We start from the raw sequence: 27,716 nt of genomic DNA, 5'->3' as shown, positions 1-27,716 counted from the left end.
CGCCCATCACGGGGCTGCCCATGTTGGCCACTGTGTATCTGCCTTTGGACTCCAGCTCCAAAGCAACAACCAACACAAAACCAGCAGGTTTCAGCCAAAATCGCATCAGTGTCTCCCTGCTGGGCGCCTGCCCCGGGTGCTGCGCTGCCGGTGGCTGGAGGGGAAGGGGGCAGATCCTGCACCATGGTGACTAACAGCGGTATACGGGACATCTCGAGCCATAATGAGAAATGCCCCCCGCAAGAGAGGTAAGTGAGAAGTATAACGCTGGCTATTTCTATGGATGTTGAAGAATTGCAGCAATACACTTCTCCCTCCCTTGCGCAGCTATTCAGAGAGACCAAACAATTTCCATGGTGTAAACGGAAGGTTTCTAATGGGACTCTGCAGAGCTGGGAGACAAATATAACAGCCACGCAGAGCATTAAGGAATGTTTTCCAGCCGGCAGAGCCAAAGCGAAACGCTCGGACATCTAACATTACCAGCTGGCTCGCTGCCATGCATCAGATGCAGAAACGTTTTTCTCTTTCTGTGACAAGCTGCATCTGTAGCAATCATTATAATTTCTCTTGACATTGCGTCCCACACCTCGTCACAGAGGCAGGACTCAAGCAGCATTCCTCATTTAAATGGTAACTTTGATTTTTCTGGGCTAGGGGGATGTAAAGTCTTTCGGCCAGTAGCACCATGGCAGAAGGAAGGACTGCAGGAGTGGTGTTTCTCAGGGGAGGCTCAACCCTTTTGGTCTCCTGGGGGGTCTGAATTTGGCAGCTGGAGCTATCCAGATCCATACCCACCCCACTGGTAAAATGCAGGTAGAGGTTTGGGGTGTTTGTTGAAGAAAGGAAGATCTGAGTGAAGATGCACGTTCTCCCTTGCTCTCCACCATCACTCACACCGACAGCAAACCCCACCGAGTCCACAGGCAGGAGAAAACTCCTCTGAAAAGGCTAGCGCTACCATTTGTATTTACCAGCTGAGGAAATCTTACCTACCCATTAGAAACCATTTCTCCTTTCGCTCCGAGTGAGCAACCGAGTGGCTGGTGTAGCTCTTTGATCTCCTCGTTGCATAACAAAGCCTGTTGCAGCCTATTATTTTTATTGTAAGCACTTTCTGTTAGTTGCCTTGAAAAACAGCTCCTATTTAAATAATAAAAAAAGACTTACTCAATGTGTACACACCTACAGCGGTGAATAGTCATCATAACCTCTACAGCTGAAACAAAAGCCGTGGAAAATTCCATTCTTTTGTGCTCTCCTGCCCTGGGCATGTGCTGGCGGCAGCCGAGCTGCGGGGATGGCGCCGACTCTGCCTCCAAAACCAGCCACGACAGGGCCACTGGAATATGAAACTTCTGGAAAGGCAACCAAAGGGAAGCCACATAAGGCAGCACGTGTGTTGATTAGAAACAGCCTCAAAGTTGCATGGACCCTCCTTGCCAGCAAGGGAAGTCCGGGGTGATGAGTAATTGCTGGACCAGGTTAACGCAACATGGTAACATGCAAAGAGGAGGCAAATGACAGCTAAGAGATAAATACAGAATCACAGAATCACTAGGTTGGAAAGGACCTTCAAGATCATCAAGTCCAACCATTAATCCAGCGCCACCATGTCCCCTAAACCATGTCCTGAAGTGCCACATCCACACGTTTTTTGAACACTTCCAGAGATGGCGACTCCACCACCTCCCTGGGCAGCCTGTTCCAATGCCTGACCACCCTCTCAGGAAAGAAATTTTCCCTAATATCCAATCTAAACCTCCCCTGGCGCAACTTGAGGCCATTTCCTCTTGTCCTGTCGCTGGTTACTTGGGAGAAGAGACCAACACCCTCGTCGCCACAACCTCCTTTCAGGTAGTTGTAGAGAGCGATAAGGTCTCCCCTCAGCCTCCTCTTCTCCAGACTAAACAACCCCAGTTCCCTCAGCTGCTCCTGAGAAGACTTGTGCTCCAGACCCCTCACCAGCTTCGTTGCCCTTCTCTGGACACGCTCCAGCACCTCAACATCCTTCTTGTAGTGAGGGGAAGTTGATTGATCTCAGGGATACGGGCAATTAAAGATGGGCTGCAACACGGATCAAAACCTGCAAGAGGGATGGCAAAGAGCTGCCAGACATGCTAAAACTTACAGCACATGGTTTTTCCTGCGTCCATGTTGCTGTTGGTTAAAACTGGCAAAAATTATTCTATTTACAGCTGCCTGATGCACTTCAAAAAAGACTTTAATGCTGCATTACGATATGGGGTGTAAACACATGTGGGAGCACGAAGACTTGACAGTGCAGCAGAGGTGAAGATGCAAATCAAAAATCTTCATTTGTCTTTTGGAGGCTCTTCCGCACGGCACAGACCCACAGTCACCACATCTCCTCGTTATTCCCACAGAAACAAGTGCACGTTGCAAAGAGGGGAGCGTAGCACGGGATGGAAAGGACAGCAAACGAGGGGAATATATGGTACATGCACCCAGTGGGATGGAGGGAGCTTTGGGGATTATTGCTGGTTGGAAATTACTCTCCTTCCCATGCGTGACCCAAACAAAATTAAGTTCTTGGAGAACCTGCACCATTGAGCCGAGTGCACGAAATAAGGCACAAAGATGGTATTTTGAGGAGGGTGGAAGCAGATTCTGCTTGACCAGCTGCAAAAGAGTTGAGCACATCCAGTAAGAGGCAGAGGAAGAAGAAACGGCAGCTCTCAGATGAACTTTCCGCAGTGCTAGCACATCCGTATAGCCGAGGCTGCCGCTAAAGCACAAGCCTTGGTTGGCAGAGAGTCCCTGGAAACACGTTAGTGTCAACTCTACTTACTGTTCCCAAAGAGGTTGGGGTCTCTGAGGTCCAAACAGGACCTAAAACCTTTGTGCCAAAGACCATCAACCTTTAAGCAGAGACGGTCTGCCAAGGTTTATCTCATGCTACAACTAAAGGCAAAGACTGCTCCAAGTCAGTTTGCATGGGCAAGGGTAATGCCAACACTTTCTGACTGCTAGTTGACCGTTCAATCTTTTTATCTTTCCTAATGCTAACTTTGGACATAATTTCCTACATTTTTACAAACTGCAATAGGAGGGAAGGAGATGGCAGAGATGGTCCCACAAGCACACCGGAGCCCGAGCTGCTGGGGAAAGCCCATACAGGCACCACCCCCGGCTCCCGGGGCCAAGGTGACAAATCCTCCACGAGGAGACGGGGAATTGGCCACGTTGGGGAACTCTTTCCCCAAAGCCACATCCCAGACTCCAAAGAAACTCTCTTCCAAATCTCTAGGTCATCTTTCAAAACACGGAGGTTTCACAATCTCATTTGCTGGATTTTTTGATGTCGGTGCAATGCATTTCTAACCTGACCCAGAAAAACTGTCGACGTGCAGTTGTACGCTAAGAAGGGGAAAAAAATGTCATCCTGCAGAGGTACACAACCTAAATCTAAAGGGTTAAAACCAGGCTAAGTAACAGGCCTCCATCCGCGTGTCTGCATACTAGAGACAAACACATTTTAAGATCAGAATCAGTTCTTAAAAAAGATCCATCCCATGCCTTGAACATATTTACTCCAGCTATTTGATATTGTTCTGAAAACCTCCTTCATGCCGTAGTCATCTTATCTGCTACTGGAATTCACAGATTTTATTTTCCACTATATTTTTAATTTATATCATGTTTTATTTATACTGCCGTCTTTTATGAAACCCCAAATTTCAAAACTGACATGAGCATTACGCACATAAAGTAGACTTCTTATTATCAATGTGGCATAAGAGACAAAAAATGACAGGAATAAATCTTAGGTTTTATGTCGGCGAGACGTTCTGCAAAGTAAGTGACATTTCTCAGCAATACAAATTGTACATTAAAAGATAATTTTCAGAACACGATATCAGCTATGGAGTGCAGCACTGTTACGCAAAGGAATATCGGAGCTGTGCTTTAGCAAATGCTGGTTTTATGTCGTACTAGTTTGGCATCAAGACTGCATCAGGTCTTATGAGTAGACTTTGGAGTGATTAAGTTTACCGTGCGCAAAAACCGGTTACTTGGCAAACTGTCAACACGGCGTAATTGATACTTTAATTATGCTACTAATACATGCACGCTGTTCGCAACGAGCCTCCTCGTTGGTGTCACACAAATCGCGTATTTATAGCGCTGATTGTTGTCCCAAAGAAGTTTGCTTAAACGCAAACTTAAAGGCAATTGGGAATGGTTGAAGCTGCTCTAAAAGCAAACCCAAGTGTTTTGCAAACGCTTAACGGCGGGCAACGTGCCGCACAGCGCGGGCGAGGGCCCACCTCGCTTGACGTGTGTGCTGGGGGTAACACCTGCACCCTCCCCGCCGTTGCGGCATGGTTCTTTTCCGGCTGATAAGGCGACCCTAACTAGCGGGACTGCCCCGGAGCCACCGGCTTGTCAGAACGTTAGTGCCCGACGCAAGGAGAGGAGAGAAGAGGTTAGCAGGATGAATTTCTACGGACTAGTTAGAAGGTGCAGCACAACCGGATCGCCACGTGGCGCAGAGACGCGGCTTAACTGGAGGCGGCAGTTACACCAGCTTGGGGTGGGACCTGCTGTCTTCTTGGCCAAGCGATGAGTAGGGGGAGATAAGGACCCAGTTCGCAGCACAAAGACAAAAGAGACACAGACAAGAGAGACGCTTCTGCAGCCAGACTGACAGACACGTGTTGACTCCCGCTGCGCAAGGCCCTTCCAGCGCGCCACGACGTGGGGCTGTGGGTAAGAGCGCGATTCAGCGCTCTCCTACATCCCCTCGTTATGGGGCGGAAAGAACAGGCTGGACGCGAGCGAGTAGCAGTGGCTGCAGCACGAAGAAGGACGGACGGGGAAGCAGAAGTCCAGATGAGGGGCATGCGGGTGCAAGAGCACTGTGTTTTACAGGCAGCAGATCTGCTGCGCACCTCTGCACCTGCGTATTATTTTTCTGTCTTGCCCCTGGAGGTAGGAAGTTCTTCAGGGGATCTCCTCCCTGTAGGTTTTGCGCCGTGTCACGCACCCGTGGCTCTGGGCCAGGTATGTATAATATACACGACATCGCAATTGTAACAGCATGTAACTGTAGTAGTAATAATTATCAATAATGATAATGATAATGATGCTAATGATGCTATGATAATAATGATAACAACAACCACAACCGCAACAACAGCAGCAACAACAACAACAATAATGCAATAACACAGAGTAAAAGTAATTTATAGGTGGATATCATGGAAAATCTCCTAAGGGTGAGACCCCCCAGAGGTAATCCCACACGACTCATCCTTTGAGAGCTGCCAGGTGGAATTTGTCCCATCGAGGCAGCACTCCCCCAGGCAAGAATCGGGCACTGGCCGGCGGCAGCCTGCAAAGCTCAGGGGACCCTTCCGACCTCCCAGGAACCGCCAAGCACTTCGCGCGCGCCGCGGGTCTCGGGGCCCACCTCCGTACACGGCGCCAAAGGGAAGCGGGGCCTGGGAGGTGCTGACCACCAGCCAGACCCTTCAGCCAGCCATAAAATCCGGAGGCTGCAATCGAGCCTCTGTTCTCGGAGGATCCAGGCTGTTAGGAGGAGAATGTCTGCAGAGGGAAAACCCACTTTATAAAGCACCAAGGAGGAGACACACAGAGACGGGAACAGGGGCAGTGTCCTCCTCCCCAGGCTGGGTACCTGCCTGCCTTTTGGAAGATCGCTTCTTGAAAACCTGTTGGCCGTTTCCCTACGAGGCCAACGTGCTCTTGCACCCTCACCCTACCCCTCCTCCTCCCCTCCTCCCTGCACAGCGGCGGCCAGACGCGGGCAGGAGGGATGCTGAAGCGGGGGGACTTCACAGCGGGAGACAAAAATAGGATTTTACACCACTGGAAAAAGCAACCTGGTTTATTGCAAAGTAAATGAATTTGTTAAGTGCCATTGCTCTGCTGGGGGCTGCCCAAAGCCATAGGGGACGGCCCAGTGCGAAAGGGGAGCTGGGAGGCATCTGCCTCGGGAGAAGCCGCTCTGGGTGGAGGTTGGGGTGTCACCTTGCTGGAGGTCACCCAGCAGCCGCCCCGCCTGCCCAGCCCAACCTCTCCTCTCTGAGAGGTTTTCGGGAGAAAAGGCAGGTTCCCATGCAAGATCCCCGCCCTGGCAGGTGAAGGTCACCCTCTCCCAGACCCTGCAGGCCAAGGTGACACCTCCCCTTCTTCCCTTCCCTTGTTGCGGGGGTTAAATCTTGCATTACCAAGCAAACCCCACATCCGCTCTGCTTCTCGGCTCTCACGAGAGCTCACTTGCGTGAAAAGCGTCTCATGACACCTTACCTTCTCCTATCTCAGAAACGGGGTGCCCGTGGGTGAACCCACGGACCAAGCCTCAAAGAAGAGGACACACACTGCAACGCGGCCGCATTTCCAGCGCTGCCGCTGGAGCAGCGGCGTGCCGGCTCTCCCCGGACCCCGAGCGCTCAGCCGCCGCGGCGGAAACTTCGGAAAGTCACTGTCAGTACGTGCCCCTTCCTCTGAGGAAGCACGCTTTTAAATACGTACGAGAACAATTTGCTCTCTGGTTGGGAATCTCGTCTCCCAGGTTCCGACCTGGAGCGCAATTTTATGACCGAGCGGTAAAGCTCGGGGGGAGGCGCGGAGGGAAGGGGGCTTTCAAATGAAAATGCCAACAGATACTTAAAGCCAGAAGCATGTGTGGGTGTTGCTAAATTAAGCTCGCAAGTAGGTGGGGCAAATGCCTTAAACGAGTTTGTGAAGGTAAAATAACGTTCATTAAAAATAGAAAAACAACTGAAAAAATATCCTTTGTATTCAACTTCACACTCGTACATCATAATGTTCCAGTAAAAGCCCATTTTCCCTTGAGATAATAAAAGAATTGAATTTTTCCTTATCGGTCATCTATTTTTCTAGCTAAAGCTATTACTCCCTCTCTGCGGTTGCTAGGCAACAAGAAATATTAATAGCAGCTTTTATTAGCTTAGCTTTAGCAGTGGAGTACCAGAATGAGAAAATGGAAAACATAAATGTGTTACATAAATCTTTCAACCTTTCAGGGTTTGTGTTAGTCTCTGTTTTCATAATGATTTATTGAAGTGATGGTTCATTTATGAGAAAAAGGAGTGTGAAATAAGAAAACGGAACATTACCCTGAAGGACTGTGTGAAAATAAATAATTATAGGAGGTGAAGAAAAGCTGTTTAAAACCATTTTTCTGAGTTTTATAAAATTTAAAAAGACATATTTCTTTCATTTATTGCCTCTGAGAAAAACACTAGCAGGGAATTGCAAACAGGCCTCTGTTTAATACAAAGAACCCTTCATGTATGGTTGTATTATTACTATTTTCCACCAAGGGCTCGTGTTGGGGACTTTAGTTTTTAAATACTGAACCATTAATAAGCAGAAAGACAAATTAGTCAAAACCTAAAGCACACAACACAAAACTGCCAGTGCAAACTTACCCAGGACTGAAACACGGGAACTCTGCTAAGTTTTTGCTACTGGAGACACGCCGCCAGCCTGCGGTTCGACGGAGCTGGCTGAGCATCGCCCGCCCGCTGCTCGTGCTTGCTTCTTTATTTATTAAGGCTCTTCCGATGAGCATGAACTTGCTCTAAGGCGCACTGCTGCGTGTACATTGCATTGGGATCCGGGTCACTTTAAATAACTTATTTTAACGGGCAGTGATTTACAATTATTGAAATAGTTATGCATTGTTGGTATATTATTATATACCAACAACGTGTAAAGTTGTATGGCCTCCTGGGACCATGTCTTCCCAGTGACTTAGCTAAAAGACTGGCATTCTCGCTTGGCTTCTGCATCAACGTCTAGTCGGCATCTTTCTTAAAGCCTTTGTTGGAAAACTCCGGACGCTGCGCCGGCCACCTTCCCAGGGCTGTTCCCTGGGCTATCCCGCGAAAACTGCTGCAATTCCCACTGCCCCCGGCTCAGGCTGTAAATAAGAAACGCCGCCGTGCTTGACGGGGAGCAGCGGTCTTGAGAAGGATGGGAGCTGGGGAGAGACCCGTGGAGCCAGGAGAGCTGGCCCGGGCACTGGTGTTGCAACCTGCCTGCAGGAAGACCTCGCTCGAGGTCTTCTGGTGGGCACCAGAGAAAGACGCTTCTCCTTGGAGCCCTGGGCCATGCCCACAGCCTGAGCATGCAAGCCCCAGCTCTGGGAAAGGGCTACTTGTCCTCTCCACAGGCAGGCGGATTACTGCTGAGTCGTTTTACTGGTTTCCTTTCTGTTCCATAGCAAAGGCTCTTAGCATTGGGAAACAGCTCTTCAGATTGCAAAGTCAACCAACCAACCAACTCTTCAGGAATTTCAGGGCTGCACTCATCCTTGGTATTACAGTTCACCCCCCATTTACCCTTTACTCTCTCTCCTCTTCATAAACAGGTTCTACAGGTAACTGGAAATTTGACATTTTTACAACATGAATGTGCTTTTCGTCACCGGAGATTTTTAGTGTTTTTCAAACAATCTGTTTTCACTCAACAAACTGAAACAAAGAACTTCCAAGCTGTGGCTGCAGCCTTTTCCACTCAAGCTGATGCTCCAGCTTGCTGCAAGGAGAAAAAAGTTATCCCACCGGGCTCAGGGAAATGTTAGTGCCTTTAGAGTAGTCACAAAGATCTGCCACCGTGAGAAGCACCGGGAAGATGCAGACACCGGGATAGCTGCCGGTTTCTCCAATCAAACTCCACATACCTGCTACAAAGCCAATGTTTGCTCGTAACAGCTACCGCACGTCCAAGACGACGCTTCCCCCATGCAGAAATACATGGCTCTGCCCTAATTTCACCTGGACACGGCGGAGCAGGAAAGGAGCAAGGCAGCTGCAGCCCCACAACGGGCACCACGGGAAAAGTGGCTGATCTTTCAGCATGCCTCAGCGTCGGAGCGTCCTTCAACCCGCCTGGGAGGAGCACGAAGCTGCGGGGTGTCCGAGCGGTGGTGGTGGGCTCCAGGCAGTGCTGACCCCCTGACCGGGGGGTCCCGACTCCCCCCAGCCTGGCACAGCACCCAGGTACCAGGCATCATCCCACCTGATGAGCCGAGACACCCCCGGCCCGCTCAGCCGCTATCTAATATTTATGGAAATACGTTTGCGCTGCAGCGGAGATTCCTGGGCTTTGACCTTGATCGCCCTTTGTTTCTGTCAAATATGTTCTGCCAAATCCCTTCTGAAATCTCATTTATTCACAGCAGCTCCTTAACCCAGCGGGCACCGCACCTCGTTGGCGATGGCCGCGACTGACGGCGTTTCTCTGCCCGCTCCCCTGCCTTCCCCCTGTCCCCGCCAGCCCCGGCTCGCAGCCCCGGCGTGGCCCCAGCCCAGCAGGTCTCCCTGCGGGTCCCCGCGGGCTCGGCAACTGCTTGTCCACACCGTAGCACTGCTGGGACGTTCACAGCGGGCAGTTAGTCCCTTTCCAAGAAAAATATCCTTTCTCCTCTTTGATTTTCTCCTAAATATTCCCATTTCTAATGACAATCACATCTCTCCTATTTTCTTTCCCTCCTGCCATTCTTCCTCTTGCCCTCCTCTTTTCCCATAGCAAAAGAGAGGACAGTAGGAAAGATAAAATCCACTGCATTAAGAATTTTCTGTTTGTTTCTTGTCACCAACACAAAAAATAACGTGCCTTCCCCAAACAAGCCAGCGCCGCCTCCTCCCCAGCCTCCCTGCACCCCGCTCCATCGGGCTTCCTACCGTCATGTCTTCTGCCATCTCTTCGCCTACTCCTGTCCACCCGTCCCTGCTTCTCTCCTCTCCAGCTCCCTGCACCCCACCTGCTGTGTTTGAGAACTCCCTTGACTTCTAGGAACTGGTGAGGGGAAAAAAAAATCTTCATAAGGAAATAAAGTGACAGAAAAAGCAGTGAAGAACCATGTTACGTAAACGTAGACCTGGTCCACGGGGCAGAGCCAAGTGTGCAAGAGGCCGGTGGCACGGAGGATGCTCTGGATGCTGCTGCTGAAGGGATGAGGAAACGCAGAGGAGACGGTGGCTTTGTTTTTTCCCCATCAGGGCACAGCTCCTTTGCTCAAACGAGGGGCTCCAGCTCCTGACACCCCAGGGACGGGCTGGAGCTGGGAGCCAGGAGCCGGGTCTGGCACACCACGCATCCACCTTCGCTCTCCAGCTCTGGTCCTGCCACGGGAATTTCTGCGCTGGTTTAAACTCATCCTGACTCGGCATCCATCAGCATGACGGGAGCAGCAGCCTCCTCCCCTGCAGAGGCACTGGGAGGCTTAATTCACCCTAAGGATAACCTCGGGACATCCCAGGACAAGAGACACACCAAAGGGGACAGCAACCTGCACCTCTATTTTCCTTATTCACTTCTGAGCTGTAGAGGCAAATACCAATCCCCGCTGCTCTCAGCGAGTCCTAGCTCATGTCTTCTCAGCAACTCCCGTTTTTTTTCATGAAGGTGCCTTAAAAAACCCCCAAGGCTTACGCTACATTTTTAGAGGAAAAGCCTAACCAACAGCTAAACATTTTACCTTGAATTGCTTGTCATTTGTCACCATATTCAAACCAAAAGACATGGCAGCCAAGGCAGGAAACAGTTATGTATGCAAAAAATGGTACCAACTACGGCAAAGGGCAGCAGCAAGGAGAGAGGCTCCCGGCTCCAGCATTTGCATGAGCAACGTCAGTCCTGGAACAAAGACAAACTCTCCGCACGCCTCCTCCGCAGCCCTGGGGCAAGGCTCGCCCCCAGCCCGGCTTCCCACCACGACCCGTGTGGCAATAAATCCTCTCTTTTTGGAAGCGTTAGCAAACAAGCCCCTTCCTTGATCTGGAGGCTTCCTGCCACAAACACCTGCCCGAAGGCGGCTGCCTTTCGCGCAGGGCTGTAGCACATCGCGCGCCCGGCCCCATCACACAGCGATGCTGGAAGCACGTCTCCGTGCTGGCTTCACGGGGCCACCACCGAGCGGGCTACGGCTCAACAGGCACCTGGGCAGGAGGTACTGACCACGTGAGTTTAAAAATCTGCTCTGCCTCCAGGATTGTAGTGTGTTCTCATGTGCACGCGTGCTGCTCCCACAACCGCTAACAGGAGTTATATGTGTGCTATGGGGCAAAAGCTGCCGCCGTGGGCTGGTGCTGGAGTAAGGGAGGACTCTACTTGGGCAGCCAAAAAAACCGGGACTTACCCTTCAGCAGAAGTCGTCTGACGGCATGCAAAAAAAGGCTTTGACAAGAGGGTAAGGCAGGATTTAATTTTGACCTAAAACTACAACACAGTTCACTCCCTGATCTTACTTCTGTTGCTGCTGGGACCTCTGAAGATCTGTTACAACTCCAAGGGTTTCTGCTCAAAACTAAACAGTTTCAATTCACTATCGGCTGGAAAATTCAGGGTTCACTGGATTTTTTATTTTCGTGGTAAGGGGCAAACAACTCTTAATCTCTCTATTCTACGTTTACAGCCCACTAAGCCCCCTTCTTATCTCCTCTGGCTCAGTCCTGATTTATTGTCACGATGCTGCATTTGTAAAACAGTACCATAAAGTAAGAAAGAGAACATTTCCCAAGGACTACTCCAAAATAAATTATTTCAGACGTACAGAAGCTGCTTAATAAATCCCACTATTCTTGTTTCTTTTGGTATTTTAGAAAGTGATTTATAAGTGCAATATCACCTCTCAAAAATGAGACAATCAACACAGGATAAAATTATCGTGTTATGAAAATAGGGGTCAGGCAAAGGGGCTGTGCTTTAAATTAAACCAGGGAAAAATATTTCAGCTGAAATCGACTCTTTTTGCCTCAGAAATTAATGCTTCAATCACCTAAGAACCTAAAAGCTAACACAGAGGCCTAAGTAATATTTAATTCCGTAGAAATATGCCCGTGTTCAACATTGATGGGCAGAACATGATATTTTTCTTAAACACACTAACAATGAAACCTGGAGACGCATCAAGACTTTAGAACGCCTTGGGATTTTCCTAGACTAAGAGATAATATCCCATTTAAATATTTAAATATCACCACCTTTCAGACCATTATCTATTCAAGCAATCAACACCGAATGTCCCCCAGCTAGCGCAGTGCCAGACACACAGGCACGCCATTTAAGTAAAATGAACTCTGTTTGATATTGATACCTTCCAATGGCATCCAGGAAAATCAATGATCTTAGAGAGAAACAATGTAGAAAACTAACCGTAGGGCTAAATCTGCTAAAGAGGAAAATATTATTAAACAGCAAGAGCATTAATTCAATACTACGTCAAAATCAAGTCACAACCTTTCCGCGGTGCTGCTCATACCGAAGCGTCGTAAGGTCTAATTAGCCCTGAAGTTTCTCCCCAGAGCTGCTCTTTACTTCATTATCCCCGCCTTATTTATTCCTACAGAAGAGTCATTTGAAACTTCGCAAGCTATCCCCTTGCCACGGCCTGAGCCAAGAGGCAATTTGAGTTTGCAAGTGCAAGAGGGATCTCGTTCCCCTTGGAATCAATAGGACAGCTTTCCCTTCACGGAGCATCCGTGCTTCTCCTGATTCTCCACCCTGGCAGCAGGACACAGGGGTGATGGGCTGGGGGCTTTTCCCAGCAGGGGAAAGGACGCAGGGTGTAGGGGCGATGAGCTATAGGTTTCGGCTGGTCACCTTCACATGAGTTTGGAGCACAAGCATTTTGCTCGGTTCAGTGAGGATATTACACACGCAGAGGAAAGCCACCTTTCCCCCTTGCTCTTGAGCGGTTAATAAGGCTGAGGAAGACACCAAACTGGAAACAAAAAATTGCCACCACGAGCACGGCCACGCAGGTGACTGCAGCGTCTGCCACCGCACCCTGACCTTGGTGGGCAGCAGTGCAGCAAGGCTGGGCTGTGTCACCAGCTCTTCCCAAGCCCCAGTGCCAACACCTCATCGTGAACATCCTTCTATGTTCAACAGAACTCATAACGTGACGTACAGAGTGGCTTTAACGAAAGATCGTAAGAGGGGATAGTCACTGACCGTGGGTAGCTGGCTGGAGAGAAGATGCCCATCCTGACTCAACATGTTGGAGACCATGATGGCCGGCAGGTCCATGTTCTGGTAGGGGTACGCTGGTATCAGGCTGTTTGGAGGGAGGCTGTGGCACAGGGAGTGATACCCAGTTTCGTGGTCCACCAAGTGCAAGAGGGAAGGGTCGGGGAGATTCGGAGGCGTTATGGGAGGGATCTCATAATCTTCGTTATTCTCATTCTGACCGTTATACGTCTAAAACATAAGAAAGACATTTTGTGATGCGTTACTGCTTTGTTGCTTCAGCAAAGCGATTATATGTGTAAGAAACACAAAAGCACATTCCGGTGAAAATGGCTTTCTTTTAATCAAAAAAGCATCTGCAGCCCCAGACCCCAGCAGGTTGTAACCAGGTAGGAGCCGGGCAGCGAGTCAGGGACGCCACGGGTCCTCGCACACCTCAGTCCCGCCCGGGGCACCCGCACTGCTCCCCTCGCCCAGCCTGCATCCTGCTGGCACATCTCTAGCTTGCCCGAAACCCAGCAGAAACCTCCGCGCCCCGACGGGCACCAGCCCAGCGCTGCTCCAGAGCCCACGGCCACAACAGGGCACGGCCTTTTCCCAACCCGCTGCTGCATTTTTAAGGCAAAGCCCCTCTCTGGGCACCCAGCTCAGCTCTTACAGTATCTGCAGTTTGTATTTGCAAGAGTTTTTATGAGAATTAGCTCCGTACAATTAACTAGCACTTGGGAACAAAATTCCCGTTGACTCCTTATGAATTCCAGCACAGAAACTAACACCAGAGAGAGGGAGATTTGGAAACACAGCCATCACGTGTTTTTTAAATCCCTTAAAGAAAGTCAGCATGACTCTACCACACATGGAGGTTTGTCCTTCCTGATATCCTCATCCAAATTTTATTTGGACAAGCACTCCCTCGCCTCCCCACCAATGCTCCCTCAAAGCGACCACGAACACGCGGAGCTGTCGGTACTCCCCGCGCTTCCTGCGCTTTTTGGCGGCTTGTTTACTTCTATGTAATTTATATGGCGAAAGAATATGTTACTGCACTCGTGCAATCGTTTTCACTTCAGACAAAAACATATTTGCTTCGTAAGTGTGAATCTATCCAGAATTATTAATTATGAAGGAAGAATATGAGTCTTTGGTAGAAGAGGCTTATTCTAAAGATCTACAGTTTCACATATTATTATAGCATATGAAATTCTGATTAGCCATAGTATTATACACCTGGATTTTAAGCTAAATTTCTCCTATCACCTAGTTTCACAGTTGGATTTTGACTTAATACTTGATTTAAGAGCAAAACCCCAGATGTGTGCAAAACCAGTTAAGCACCGTAGGCTTTATTAATCCGTTGCCCCAGAGCTCACACTCAGACCCGTGTTCTTCATCTCCCCAGGCTGCAGGGAGAAAACCCTTAATAAAATAAACCCCCCGTTTGACTGGAGGACCGAGGCCGGCGGGAGAGCCGGCGGGGAGCAAGGAGGTATCCGGACGGGTGGAAGGGCTCCCAGCAGGATTGCTCCGGCACTGCCTTGGGAGCGGCGCGTCCCCACGGTGGGTGAGAGCAGGGGGTCGCTCCCGCCTCACCACCCAGCCGGGGCTGGAAGCGGCTCATCCCCCGCTGACCCGGACCCCCACCTCTCTGCTCCCCTCGGCCCGTGGCAAAGAGAGACGGAGGAAGGAGCAGGTACTGCACATCCCACCCGACCCTTCGCGTGCGCCTGAAATCCCCCCGGCTGTGGGGAAATACGCAAGAAACACGGGACGGAGCCCGGGCTGAGACAGCTCTGTACCGAGTTCTTGTTCGGGGAAATCCAAGCCCAGCTCTTTTTCCAGCCAGGCTCAGCCTAGCAGCGGTATTATACGGGAAGGGCAGGGGGCTGAGGGGATGTACACAGCAGCGGACAGACAGATCCCATTTAATACGTCTAGCAGTTAGGTTTCCGTTTGGGCTACGCTCGTTGAGGTACACCGATTCTTTCCCGGTTATTTAAGAGGATTTCGCTCCATGCTTTACGGAAAGGGATTTAAATAAATCATTGCACAGCAAACTTGTTCCTCCAACTGGTTTATTTTGGTATCAGGTATATAAGCAAGTGGCTTTGCCGTACTTAACTAAATTATGTAAAACCCCCTCAAAGTTTCCTAAAGCCCTCTTCAAAGCTACAAGTTCCTTGTGTTGCTGCAAAGCAGCTCACCGAAGGGCTCTGAGGCGGTTTTGTACAGAGCGCGAAAGCCCCGTCACCCTGCTCGCCCCTCTGCACATTTCTGCTTCTGCTCTATTCAGCCGGGGGGAAAAAAAAATAAAAAAGACCTGTTTAAATCACAAAGCTTTCTGAATAGCTACGGTATTGTGCAGACGTATCAAAATTACAATCAAAGCTGTACACAATCAAAATCAGATTAGACAATATCCAATCAACATAATCAGACTCGGCGCCTGCCACCTTTTACACCCTCTTGCTATGAACAATTTTCCAAAGCAAGCTGCTTTTATTCTATATATGTTTTAAGTAGATCTCTAGAAAGATAAGGAAGGGAGGTGAGACAGATAGACACTCGGAGGGGTGAGAAAGGAGGGTGATTTACTGTCACACGCTGTGCCTATCAACACGCCTCCAACCCCACGAAGGGTGGTCTCATGTCACCTCAAACCAGTGACACCCAACGCCCCTTCCTACCACCGTGTGGGCTACGCTGCAGATGATATTTTCTATTCTTATGTTAATTTGAATTAAATTAAACAGCCAATTATACGTTATAAGGATACATTACAAATTAGATTAGTGAGCTGGTCTGAACCCATTCATCCCTCCAGGACTCCAAACGCGAGCGCGGAGCAGCTCGCTCCGCTAAAAGGCCGCCCGTTACGGCACACAAAAACCCACGGAAGATGTAGGATTTTCCACTGTCAAACAGAGGACAGTTGCTGCGATTACGCATTACTCCTCTTCAAACGAAAACCCTGAAATCAGCTGGAACAACAAGCCTCTTCTTGTGAAGCCCCCCTCGGCTCGCGCTGCCGGGCAGCCGGGCACCGCGCGGCGTCAAAGCCCTGCCTCTGGACCGTCTCCAGATGCGCCGGCGGCTGCAGGGTTGGAGGATGGAGAGGCGCAGGGGAGGCGGTGCGGGGCCGACAAGAGGCGCGTCCATCCCGCCTCCCTCGGCCACGGCTCCCGAGACCTGCGCCTTCAGCACGGGGCAGCGCGGAGGGGTCCGTAACGAGGAAAAGGGCTGCGGCTGCCAGCAAGGTGACACCCAGGCCACGTGCAGGACCAGGAGGAGCCAGCACTGGTATCGGCACTACCGGCCGCTCCTGCCCAGCTCACAAGCTCGTTAGAGGGGAATGTCCGAGCTGCTGAGCCCCTTGCAAGAGCACGAGGTGACTCGCCCAGCAAGGTCCCGTTGCCAGCGCTGCGGTGGCATCAGCAGGCACAGCCTGTGCTCTGGAAGCGCCAGCGGGCCCAGGAGACCCCCCGGCGTGGCTCGCTGCCACGGGGAGGCTGTGCCGAGGTCTCCCAGGCTTCCCGCGCTCCCTGATGCTTTTCAGGAGAGGGAGACAGACAGCAGGCACCCAAGGCCCCAGGGTCTGCAGGCGACCCATACGAGGCTAGCGGGGAAGGACACGTGCAGCGGGAGAAGGCTGCGAGGGAGGACAGGGGAGCAGCGGGGCTGGAAAAGGCTTAAGGAGCTGGCAGGAGCAAGCCCCTGGGCGCAGGAGAGAACAGAAGGTGACAGAAGCCCGGCAGGATGGCCCTGGCCGGGCAGGGGGAGCAGAGCTGTCTGAGGATGAAGAGGGAGGACACGAGTCCCTGCCTCCTGCACGTGTGCTCAGGCAACAGCGCTGTGCACACCTTGAGCAAGGCTGGGCCGCCCGGGGCCCAGGAGGTTCTGCAGTGCATGGGTGTGGGTGCAGCAGAAGTAGGAGATCCAACCAAAGGGTGCCCCATACAGACACGGAGCTGAATCAAGAGAGCAGGTGGAGAACAAGAGCTTTACAGAGGAATGAGCTGGTCCCTCTGCCTCCAGTGTCGCAGGCACGGGAAGCATGAGTTTGAACAGTAAAACTGAATCTTCTTTTATATGGCTGGATAAGCACCTGAATTAAAAGCCCATCAAGTTGTGGACATCTTCTCCACAGGCCCTTAAGCTGCAGCTGAAAGTTGCTGTGGGTTGCGGAGAGAAGCGAGGAGCTCTCGCTCCGCACGGCTGGCACCCAGCAGCAAGCTGGAAAAGGTGCTGAGCGTTTTCACAGCAAGTATTTCCCATTGCTGTAACGCAGGGCAAACGCCTGCGACAAAGGCAGATGCTTCTGCTGCTGCTCCAGGGCGGCAGAGGAACAATCCCACCTTTCTTCTGCTCCATACCAGCTGTATGGGGGGACGGTCAGGCAAGCGGTGCCGGAGCCGGAGCTGCCTTGCAGCCACTCGGGCTGCCCTGGGAGCAGGCAGCAGGGCAGGCAGCGAGAGCTTCAGCTGTGAAGCCTTCCTGTCTGCTTTGAGAAAGCCTGGCCACACCACTCAGCTTTTTTACAGCAGCCCTGGCTGTGTCTGCACACCTGGGACTGCTGAAGCGTGCAGGGATGGGAACGGATGTGCCCGTTCCCAGCTCTCGCCTGGATTGATTTAGAGCATTGGGCCAGATTTGCACTTCTAGCCCATGTATCGTGGGCCCAGACATTTCCCTGCCTTGCAGCACGCAGAGCCCAGCGCAGGAGAAGGCTCTCGGGCAGGAGCGGCTTTGGGGACCAGCGTGTGGGTGGCGAGCAGCTTGTCTCTGCTGCAACCACGGAGCACACGTGGGTTATCGACACGCCCTGGGTGTCCTCTGCTCTGCACTGCAGGACCGCCCAGTGGGCATGGGACCCTGCACGTCCTCTGCCACCGCGCTCAAACCCACGCTCAATGTTGCTGCTGCTTCGTCTTGCGCTCCTACACTGTACCTCCTCTTGACCTGTGGATTAAGCCAAGCTCTGGTGGCTCCCACCAGCTGTACAGTAACAAAACCACCCTGCCAAACTGTAGACCTGAGCCCGGGGAAGCATTCGCAGCCAGCACAGTGAAGTGGGGCCGTTCTGGATCCATCTGCCCACCTCTCCGCAGTGGCCAGGCCGCTCCACGCATCCAGCTGATCTGAGCCTACGGGAATTCCAGATGCCTTAACACAGCCCAGCTCTTGAGGGACCAGCTGTGATTTCAGCCAAAGCCATAACCACTGCTGCGTTCTAAAGGACACTGAGAACTCGCCCTGCAGGTGACTGAGGAGGGAGCTACACGTGTTGAGCACGTCTACAATTTAAGCCTTTAGCTTCCTCCTGCCTTTCCCTTCTTGGGAGGGGAGGGAAGTGCTGTCGTCCCTTACAAAACACTCCACAGCCGGCCATCATCATCTCTTCAGTGCATCAACATGGTATTAATCATAGAGGACATGACTTGACCGAGGACCTGGGAAACTTCTCCTGAGCAGCGTGGCAGATGTCCGGTGACCCCAATTCTCCACTGAGTCATGTTCTGTGTGATTATCCATGAGGATCCAGGAGTTGCAGTCAAGCATTGATTCAGAGAAATATTATTCACAGTGAGGAGGATAGAGATTTGCAGTATTATTGCAGGTAAATATTTGCCCTGCCAAATAACATTCAACAGTAAATATAAGCCTAAGAGAGAACATTTATTCTCGGTAAGGTACAAGGAAATATGTAGGCTGGTGTGATCCAGCCCACCCTAATCATCCAGATGACACAAAACACCATGGACTCTGTACCATCCGTCATCAACTAACTAGGTTTTTCCTGCAGCTAACGCAAGAGCTTACTGCCATAGGAACATGAACCTCTAGATGCTTCAGAGATTAGATGGGTCTAAGCAGACCAAAACTAGCCTGGCAGGTCTGCAAAGCAAGGAAAACATTGCTATTTGTGAGGCTGAGAGCCATGATCAAGGGCTACACCTTCAGCTCCTGGTGTGCACGAAGAGCAGGGAGGACGCAGAGGTTATGGGCTGCCTACGCAGTCCCACGAGCAGCAATGGCAATCCCCAACCCTCCCACCCCAGTCCAGCCGGACATGAGGATGGCGGCAGGACCTGGGACCCGAGGGCTGCGTCCAGAGCTCCTCTTCCACCAGCACCATGAGCTCTACCAGTGTAGCTTGGCAAAGGGGCCGCAGAAAAGCAATCAGGTGGTTTGCGGGCTATCTCGATTGCACCAAAGCTGGATGATGCATCGGATGGGGTCAGGAGCCTGCTAAGCACGCTGCTTTTTCCTACAGAGACCTTACCTACTTCTCTTACATACATGCAAAAGGATTCACTATGTGCCAGTGTTCACACAAGCTGTGGGGCATGCCAGGCCGAGAGAAGGTCTTGTACAAAGAAGAGAAGAGTCCAAACGCAACAAGTAAGTGAAACCCAAAGCTTAATGAAGGCGAGCTACTCCTTGAAAGCCTCCAGACTGCTCTCCCACCACACACGTTACGTAGCGCAGGCGTGATCATATTTGCAAGACGGGGATTTTGATATGTCTTCTCCAGGACGTGAACCACAGAAGTTTTCTGCTCGGCGCAAAGCACTGAATCCACGGGGACAGAAATGATAGCTCAGGTGGCAGGAGAGGCTGGAAATCACCTGGACGTTGCAAACTACAGAGAAATGCTCTGGGGCCAGCAAGGGAAACGGACCGGTACTCGCTGCAGGGTGACGCGGGGGGCTGCGGGCAGGGGGTCCGGACCCCTTTGGCACCACTTCTCCGGGGGGGAGGATGCCGGAGGGCTGCGCTCGCACCTGTGATTCCCAAAGCCCCGTGCCAAGAAGTGAAGTAGCGCTGATTTTCCACGTCAGCAGCTCTGGGTCTTAGGAACGGAAATTGATTTGCCTCATCTTCGCAAATGGAGATCCAGCGTGTGAATAGCAGGGCCAATGAATTACGTGGGTAGTGTTGGATAAATACTGTAAAGAAGTATTTATGAAGTCAGTCATATACAATCTACGCATTGTCTTTGAAGTGTTCCCAGCCCCTTTTACATTAATTTTCACATGCTCGGTTTTTTGACTATGGGAACGCGGTTGAAAAGGGAAAAATGAGTTCCTGCATGAACACAAATGTGCATTGGAAGCGTCTGCACAATCTTCAGCAACAGGCAGCCACCGGGGAGGTTGGGAGCACCGCAGAGCAGCAGGCAACCTGCGGGAAAGCCTACCTTTGCGCTCCCCTTCCATACCTGAAGTAGTGGGTTTTTAACTCCCGAACAAACGTCGGTTCACCCGAAGAGCAAGCACACGCCTCCACGTTCCCCGTTCCTCACCACATCCTCCTGTCGTGCAGGCATTGCTCTGAGGCAGACCCTGCATGCTGCGACAACCCGCAGCAGAAAGCCAGCCGCCAGCTCAACCACAGCGCTACTGCACGGCTTCACCTTTGAATGGAGCTGGAGGTCCACCTCCTCACTTCACGTGCGTTGACCTTGTCCCATCTCCTACAGACACAAATCCCATGCAGTAACACAGCCATGGGTCTTCCAAAAGCTGATCGATGGTTTCAACCAAATTTGACAGCGCAAAAAAAGTCTCTTTTCTACAAGTTTCATAAATGTGCACATGTGCACAGAAGGGAGATACCAGGGTCCTAAACATTCATGCCCTAATAACCTTTGATCTCCTTGGCCAGTTGCTACAGCAGCGAAGGGACGGCTGTGATGTGGTGCCGTGGTGCTCAGCAGGACGGCGACTGTGAAGGGAACCAGGAATATTCCAGCGAGGAATATTCAGAGGGAACAGAAAATCCCAGGCCACTCAGGAAGATGAAGTTTTGGGAGGCATGCACCCAACTGTGCTGCTCACCGGAGGTTTTTTGTTTGTTTGTTTTACATGCCACCGAAGCCAGAAACAACATTGGGACACTCTGGCCTCAACGTGTCCATTGGTACCTCGGTTATGTCGGTGGGAAATGAAGAACAAGCTACCAGTCATTAATAATCATCTGTACGATGGACAATACCCAAGACTCAATCTGGATAAGGATTCACTTGTGGCGGAACAGAGGCAGCAGCGGCGACGGTCTCTGACCTTAGGTACAGCCCAGCAGGGCTTCTTGGGATTCACGATGCGAAGCATGCGCGAGCATTTCTGCCGCACCCCTTTCAATGTAAATAAGAGGTTACAGTCAGGTTTTTATGTTGTCCAAGCTGCGGCTGACCTGCGTCACCACGTCATCGAAAAAAGCTAAAAATAATGGAGTTCTACGAACAATTTATAGCAAAAGAAATCAGCCCTATTGCAGGCTTTTAAAAAGGCTCCCAACTCCCTCTCTCCCCACACTTTTTTTTTTTTTTAATTGGTATCTTATCCAGAACTGGAATCCTGTCAAGAATAGTGGATAGCAGAGAACTATAACTTCTTATTATGTGTATAGTGATTTTATGAATTCAGTGGGGAATGAAATGCAATTTTGTCAGACTTGTCTGTGTTCATAATGACCAAGTCAAATTAATCATCGTGGATAATACTCCTGTGTCAGCCATTCAAGAGATTTTTTAATAGAATTTTTCTGATTCATGTCTTGCAGTACATCAGATCTGTAGTAATGCAGGCACTTCTAAAAATCAGTGCAATTATGGCTTCTTGTTGGCCTGTCATTTTCTTGGAATAAAAATGTCTCTGCAAAAGTCATATACTGTACATAAACCAAAATGGAAAACAAAAATATAGTTACAATTAGGCTTGATTTTTTTCTAAAGATTTAATATCTTTTTGAGGCCATTATTTACAGGCAATATATAAAGCTACAGTGCATGATGCTGAAGATGGACTGGTTTATCACCACACATACCAATTTTGTCTGGGTTGTCATTCTTCCTTTGATTGCCCTATGAGTTAGTGGTTTTTTGCAGGCATGGAAATGACTAGTCCATAGAACAAACAGGGGATAGGTAATGGGCTTGCAGTCAAATTATTGTGTTTATTAAAAATGTATCCAGGCAAACCCTCAGAGATCTCAAAGGACTCTTGTTCAGGAAAATCTCTGGTTCAAGAAGAGGTTACAGTTACCATAAAGGCAGATAGACATGCGTGGAGGCAGCGGTGCAGCATGCAATGGTACATAAAGGATTAGTAATGCTGTATTTATCCTTCTGGGGAAGAGACGGAGAGAGACGGACCTCTAATTCCCCAGTGTCACAGACAAAAATGAGTTTTGGAAGTAGCTACCCCCAGGAATAAAGAAGAAGAAAAATGTAACCCACCTCAGGTATCTCAGCCTTTCCACCTTCCACAGCAAGGCAGGAATTGCCTCGTGGGAGGGTGCAGGGAAGAACTCCGTCAGAGCCACAGCGCGTCCCCAGAGAGAGCTCCACTCGAACCTGCTGGGACAACAGTCCCTCCAGATCCATCACCAAGTACGTCCTGGGGAGAAAAGCTCTCCAAACCACTTGCAGGGAGGAATGAAAACCCATGACCACACACTACTCTCCCAAGAACTCCAGAGCCACGTAAGCAATCAGACCAGTGGTTCATCTGGTCACACGCGCTGAGCTAAAAATTAGCTAGTACTAGCTAGCGTTTTGGAGGAGATCTAAAAATCCCTAGTCAACAATTATGGTAGTTCCTAAGAGAACAGAACAATTCATCCCTCCCTTTCACCTACCTCATCTGGTTTTATCGTCCTTCCACCTCCTTGCATCTCTACTACATTCCTGACATCAACAGCTAGCGGCAGGGAGTTCCCCAGGCTCCTTACAAAATTCGCCCAAACCTACCGTTTCGCAGATTTGCTGCTGTTACTTCTTTAAAATGCCATTTTCACAAGACAGAGCACGTCTGGGCATCACCTTCCTCTGGCCCATGCTGTCCTGATCCATGCCGGGGTGTTCATGTTACGGCGCACGTGGAGGTGCTACGCCTGGACATCTCCAGCTCTAGAGGCTGAACGCTGCACGGCAACACCACGTCCCTATAACAAAGCCCTTCAGCTTCCAACTAAGCAGATGGGATATTAAGACTCAAAGCCTGCTGACTGTTTTTAGAAGCATTCAATATTGGCTTGTGCAAACATCAGCAATAACCCGAGCTCCTGAAAACTCCTTGTTGTATCTTCGTAAGCGGGGCTGTGACTGTAAGGCACATTTGATGCATAAGTTGCTCCTGGATCACCCACAGTAATATCTAGCTTCACCTATGTTTTAGTTACCTGCCCACACTGATGAGAGGACCGCTTTATTTCATGACACGTTTTCCTGGCTCTTCTCCCCTATTTTTTTCAGAGCAAACGTGGCAGCGCTCCAGGGAGAGCTAGGAGATGTGCAAGCTCTGCTCCATGTCGGCAAAGTCTACCCTCTGTCATCTGTCTCACAATCAGCCTCCTTAAAATTGTTTATAATGATTTTTGCTTGGTTTTAGAATATATTGAAGGGACTGCACATCCAGCGAGAGAGGAGCTGATGGGGATCTAAAATTAGACCGACTGGGCCAGACTAATATAGCCCCTTTTCTTTTCTTTCCTAGTATCTCACCTGGAAGCAAATACAAGGAATATGATAATATTCTACTCAAGAATATCATGCATTTCTGGGAATTATTTGAGGAGTACAGATTTTACATAATTGCCTTTTTCGTCTCATGGCATACTGAACTTGCACAATAAGATGAGTGCACTCGACAGAAATTCGTTGTTGGACTGTACAGATTTGGTATTTTGTGTTGAGCCAAGGCTACATTATATAATGACGTATAATGCACTGTAAGCAGGTCAAGAGATAAGGTGGCTTCAAAACAGCAGTGGAGTGCATGCAAGGAAGAATTAGTAAAACGCACTCTAAGAAATTAATTCAACCTGCCTTCAGTCAAGCAAGGAGGACCCAGAGCAGGAAAGAAACTATGTTCTGCACCATACTTGTCCCCGTTCGGCTTTCGTCTTAGAGAGTATTTCCCTTATGCTCAAAACTGAAGGTGTGAGGTTGAAGGATTAAAAAAGCCTTTGTGGCACACTTTGCATGGATGCTTTGTAGCGAGTTTTTCACAGGTTTATCTCAAAGGATGTGTCCCAGCCCTCTGCGCGTGGCCAGCAGAACCATACTCTGTGCCGCAGGTAGCGCGGCAAATACTGCTTCACCAGATGTCTGCAGCCAGATCCTCCAGCAAAGCCATAATAGCAGCACAGCCCATCTTGACCCAAGTCTTTTTTCTCCCAGATGTGCCCCGATTATTTTTTTCCTCCCAGCCCAGGGCACATCTGCAGCCGCCAGCGCTGGAGTTCGCAAGGCGCTGAGGGATGCACGTACAACAGAGAGCCCGCTACCAGCACAACCTCAGGCGCAAACACCGCAAATCCCGTCCTAGAGCCGAAGAGGGCGATCTGCAATTTCCCCCTCGGCGGTCCTACGCCACACCTGGTCCTCTCTCAGTGCTATACGCGTGCGCTCTTCCCGTACACAACCGCATCACGTAACCCCGGGCTGTCCTTTCGGCGCACGGACGAACCTTCACAGCACTCCGAGCGTCGATACTGCTCACCACCCTGGTCCAAGCCTACGAAGGCAGAGCAAAGCCGCCGCTCAGCAGTAACAGCTCTTGGAACCCTTGCCTACGGAGTGAGGTATGAGCCAGATGAAATCACAAACTGGCTCAGCCCCAGCGCATCTGCTAAATTTCTAGTTGTTTAACGTTGTGAGCCAGGCCAGCACAGGACCCAGGACCTTTAAAGCCCAAAGCATCGCTCTCCACAAATGCGCCCAGATTTGAGCCCACGCCCTTCCGAAGTCAGACTTGGGACCGCACAGCAAATTGACAAGAAAGCTAGGTATATAAAAAAGAAAGTAATAAAATCCAACAGAAGCAGTGGCAACCCCTGCCCATCGCCCAGATTTGACGTGCCTGATTAGCACGAGGAAGGCAGAGGTGTGGGGAGAACTTGCATAATGTGGTGCAATCTAGCACCTCCCCCAGGGTGCCCAGCTGCTGCAGAAGCAATTTCACAGCTCATCATCCATTATGAGATTAAAATAATTTTTTTTTCCTCCCGTGAAGTATTAATAAATTGTGCAGGCAGGCCAGAGCTAGTGCCATTTACACAAATGGTAGTGAATCACCCACCTAGTTATTTCTTAATGGATTGAGTATCTGTGTTCCTCCTTATCCTGTAATTTAAAAAACTAAATACACAAACCTGTTTATTTGTCTCATCAGGCCCCGGGCCAACTTTTATTAAGCCTGGGGATATCGGGACAATGGCAGAGCGGCTGTCTCCCGGGGACCTGCCCCAGCATTTTACACGGGAACAATACCAGAACATCCACATCAATCAATATGAAAGGGGAAGTGCACTACAAAAGGTCCAAAGCACATTGAAATCCCTCCCAGAATTCATTTACTTTCCCTTCTGGGGGCAAAAGTCACTGAGGCATTGCTGATATAATGCGGCTTCCTTGGTACGTATAGTGAAGATGTAAAGCCGTAGTTGGAACGCCACTAACGGCTGTCTGAACATCTCTGCTTTATTACGGTATCAGACGAAGCAGGCATGTTTAGTGTTTAAACTTCCAATGACAAATGCCTTCAGCAAATATGTTTTATGTATTTATTCAGTGCTTCTTAAGCACCTGTCGCCTTAGCAGCTAAGGTGCTGCTTACCTTTTTTTTTTATTTTATTAAAATGAAGAACATATCAATGCTTTGTAAAATGCCACCTTCTTCCCTCCCCTGTCTCCTCTTTATCCCCAAGATGAGCTTGAAATCCTTTACCCATCCATCCACCGCAAAACATTTCAGGCTGCCAGAAGTTGCCGATACGGGAAAAGGAAATTAACTGAAATCACCAGCGCAATAAATCAGGCTCCCATATTATCCCGAAGACCCTCAGCCCCAGAATCTGCCTCCAGCACGTGGGAGAAGTGCCAAAGCCAGATATCTCTGAGTCAGCTTTGCCAAAGTAAACCCTGAGATGAGATGGCAAGAGCATCCACTTGATTTCGATCTCAATGATGTGCCTCCAAAGCCAGTGCAGGCAACGTCTGTCTACAGCTAAGCACTACCTGGTTTTGGTTGGTCAAAGGAGATATTAAAGATTAACTATGGGATCGGGATGCTTCAGTCCTTACAGACCCTAATTGTGCAAAACTCATCAACGTGCCAGTCCTCCCAGTCCCCAGGATGTCAAGATAATCACCCAGGATCTTGCTCTACCCCCTTCGCGTTTACTGAGCTTCTGAGCGCCACGATTACAAGCCTTCCTCCACAGCCACAAGTGCAAGGATTTTACTCATTTACTCACTTACCCAAAGCAGAAGCTGCCAATTCACAAGAGCGCAAAGGTGCCGGGCTGTTAGGGAAAGCACGAAGCACCAACAGACTCATGACAAAATTGCAAGAACCGTAACCTGGTGCATGGCCAAGTATCCAAATCCCCAGCGTAGGTGTGAAAATCTCAGCCTTAAGCCTCCAATATATGAATATTGAGAAACAAACAGATTTTATCTTTAACCATTTTTTTTCTTTAATAATATCAGGCTTATGGATGGTATCTAAAAAAAGGCAGGAACACACACTGCGCTGTGAGGGTCTCATCTATGTCCTACATCACATATAACTCACCAAATACCTTCCAAAGCATTAAGCAACCTGGACAAAATGAACAGCTAGAGTAGGTACCATCATTTCAGGAGGAAGGCAAAAAGGAAAACCACCAAATTAACAAACAAAATAGCAATGTTTCCCTAAAGTAATGACAAGTCTCCATCTAGGTCAGCCGGGACACCAAGCTGCTGGTCACAGCCAGGAGCCTGTACCAGTGATCACCTCCAACGCTGGCGGTGAGAAGGGACCATTGTAGGCACTGGCAGCTCTAGAGGCAACAAACAGAATTGGCTGACACAGGGAAGGGCTTTGCAGAGGAGATGAAGGTGCAAGAGGGCTGATAGCAACACCAGTATGAACTTCATCGCATGACCACGAGGGACCCAACCCAAGACGCAAGGCATGAGGTGGGAAGCACTCCATTAGCAGCTGCAGCCAAAGAAAACCAGCCCCAGCTATCCAGAGGCCAAAACAACTGAAATGCTTCATTCATTAAGTAGCTGGAGAGCATTTTCTGTCATTTTTACTAGTTTGCAATATGCCAGGTAGAACCTGAATTGTTCCAAGGGAAACGAGCAGAGGTGGAAGAGCCAAAATGAGAGAGATGCTAACGGAGAGGCCGGGGAGGCTCTGGGCACAACAGGGCTGCAGGTAACTGTCATGGTTTAGCCCCAGCTGGCGACTAAGCCCCACACAGCTGCTTGCTCACTCCCCCACAGTGGGACGGGGGAGAGAATCGGAAGAGTAAAAGTGAGGAAATTCATGGTTTGAGATAAAGACAGTTTAAGAAGTAAAGCAAAAGCCGCGCACACAAGCAAAGCAAAACAAGGAATTCATTCACCACTCCCCATGGGCAGGCAGGTGTTCAGCCATCTCCAGGCCAGCAGGGCTCCATCACACGTAATGGTTTCTTGGGAAGATAGACACCATAACTCCGAACGTCCCTCCACCCCCTCCTTCTTCTTCGTCCCAGCTTTATATACCGAGCATGACGTTATATGGTATGGAATATCTCTTTGGCCAGCCTGGGTCAGCTGTCCCGGCTGTGTCCCCTCCCAGCTTCCTGTGCACCCCCAGCCTTCTCGCTGGCAGGCCAGCACGAGAAGCTGGACTGTCCTTGACTACTTAGCAACAACTCAAAACATCAGCACGTTATCAACA

General features: G+C 50.0%; 1 protein-coding gene across 1 annotated transcript in view; it reads right to left on the bottom strand.

Moving 5' to 3' along the window:
- The window catches only part of TOX2 (TOX high mobility group box family member 2), a gene marked incomplete at its 5' end in the record, with an annotated part of 154,769 nt that overhangs the window by 51,548 nt on the left and 75,505 nt on the right, over nucleotides 1-27,716 (bottom strand). Inside the window, one exon of the mRNA XM_082007214.1 lies at nucleotides 12,979-13,224. Within this exon, the coding sequence (XP_081863340.1) occupies nucleotides 12,979-13,224 (246 nt within the window). The remainder of the gene's footprint in view (nucleotides 1-12,978; nucleotides 13,225-27,716) is intronic.

This window comes from Phaethon aethereus (assembly GCF_964289735.1).
Source record: "Phaethon aethereus genome assembly, chromosome: 16".
NCBI classification, from domain to species: Eukaryota; Metazoa; Chordata; class Aves; order Phaethontiformes; family Phaethontidae; genus Phaethon; species Phaethon aethereus.
This window is presented reverse-complemented; position numbering and strand designations above follow the sequence as displayed.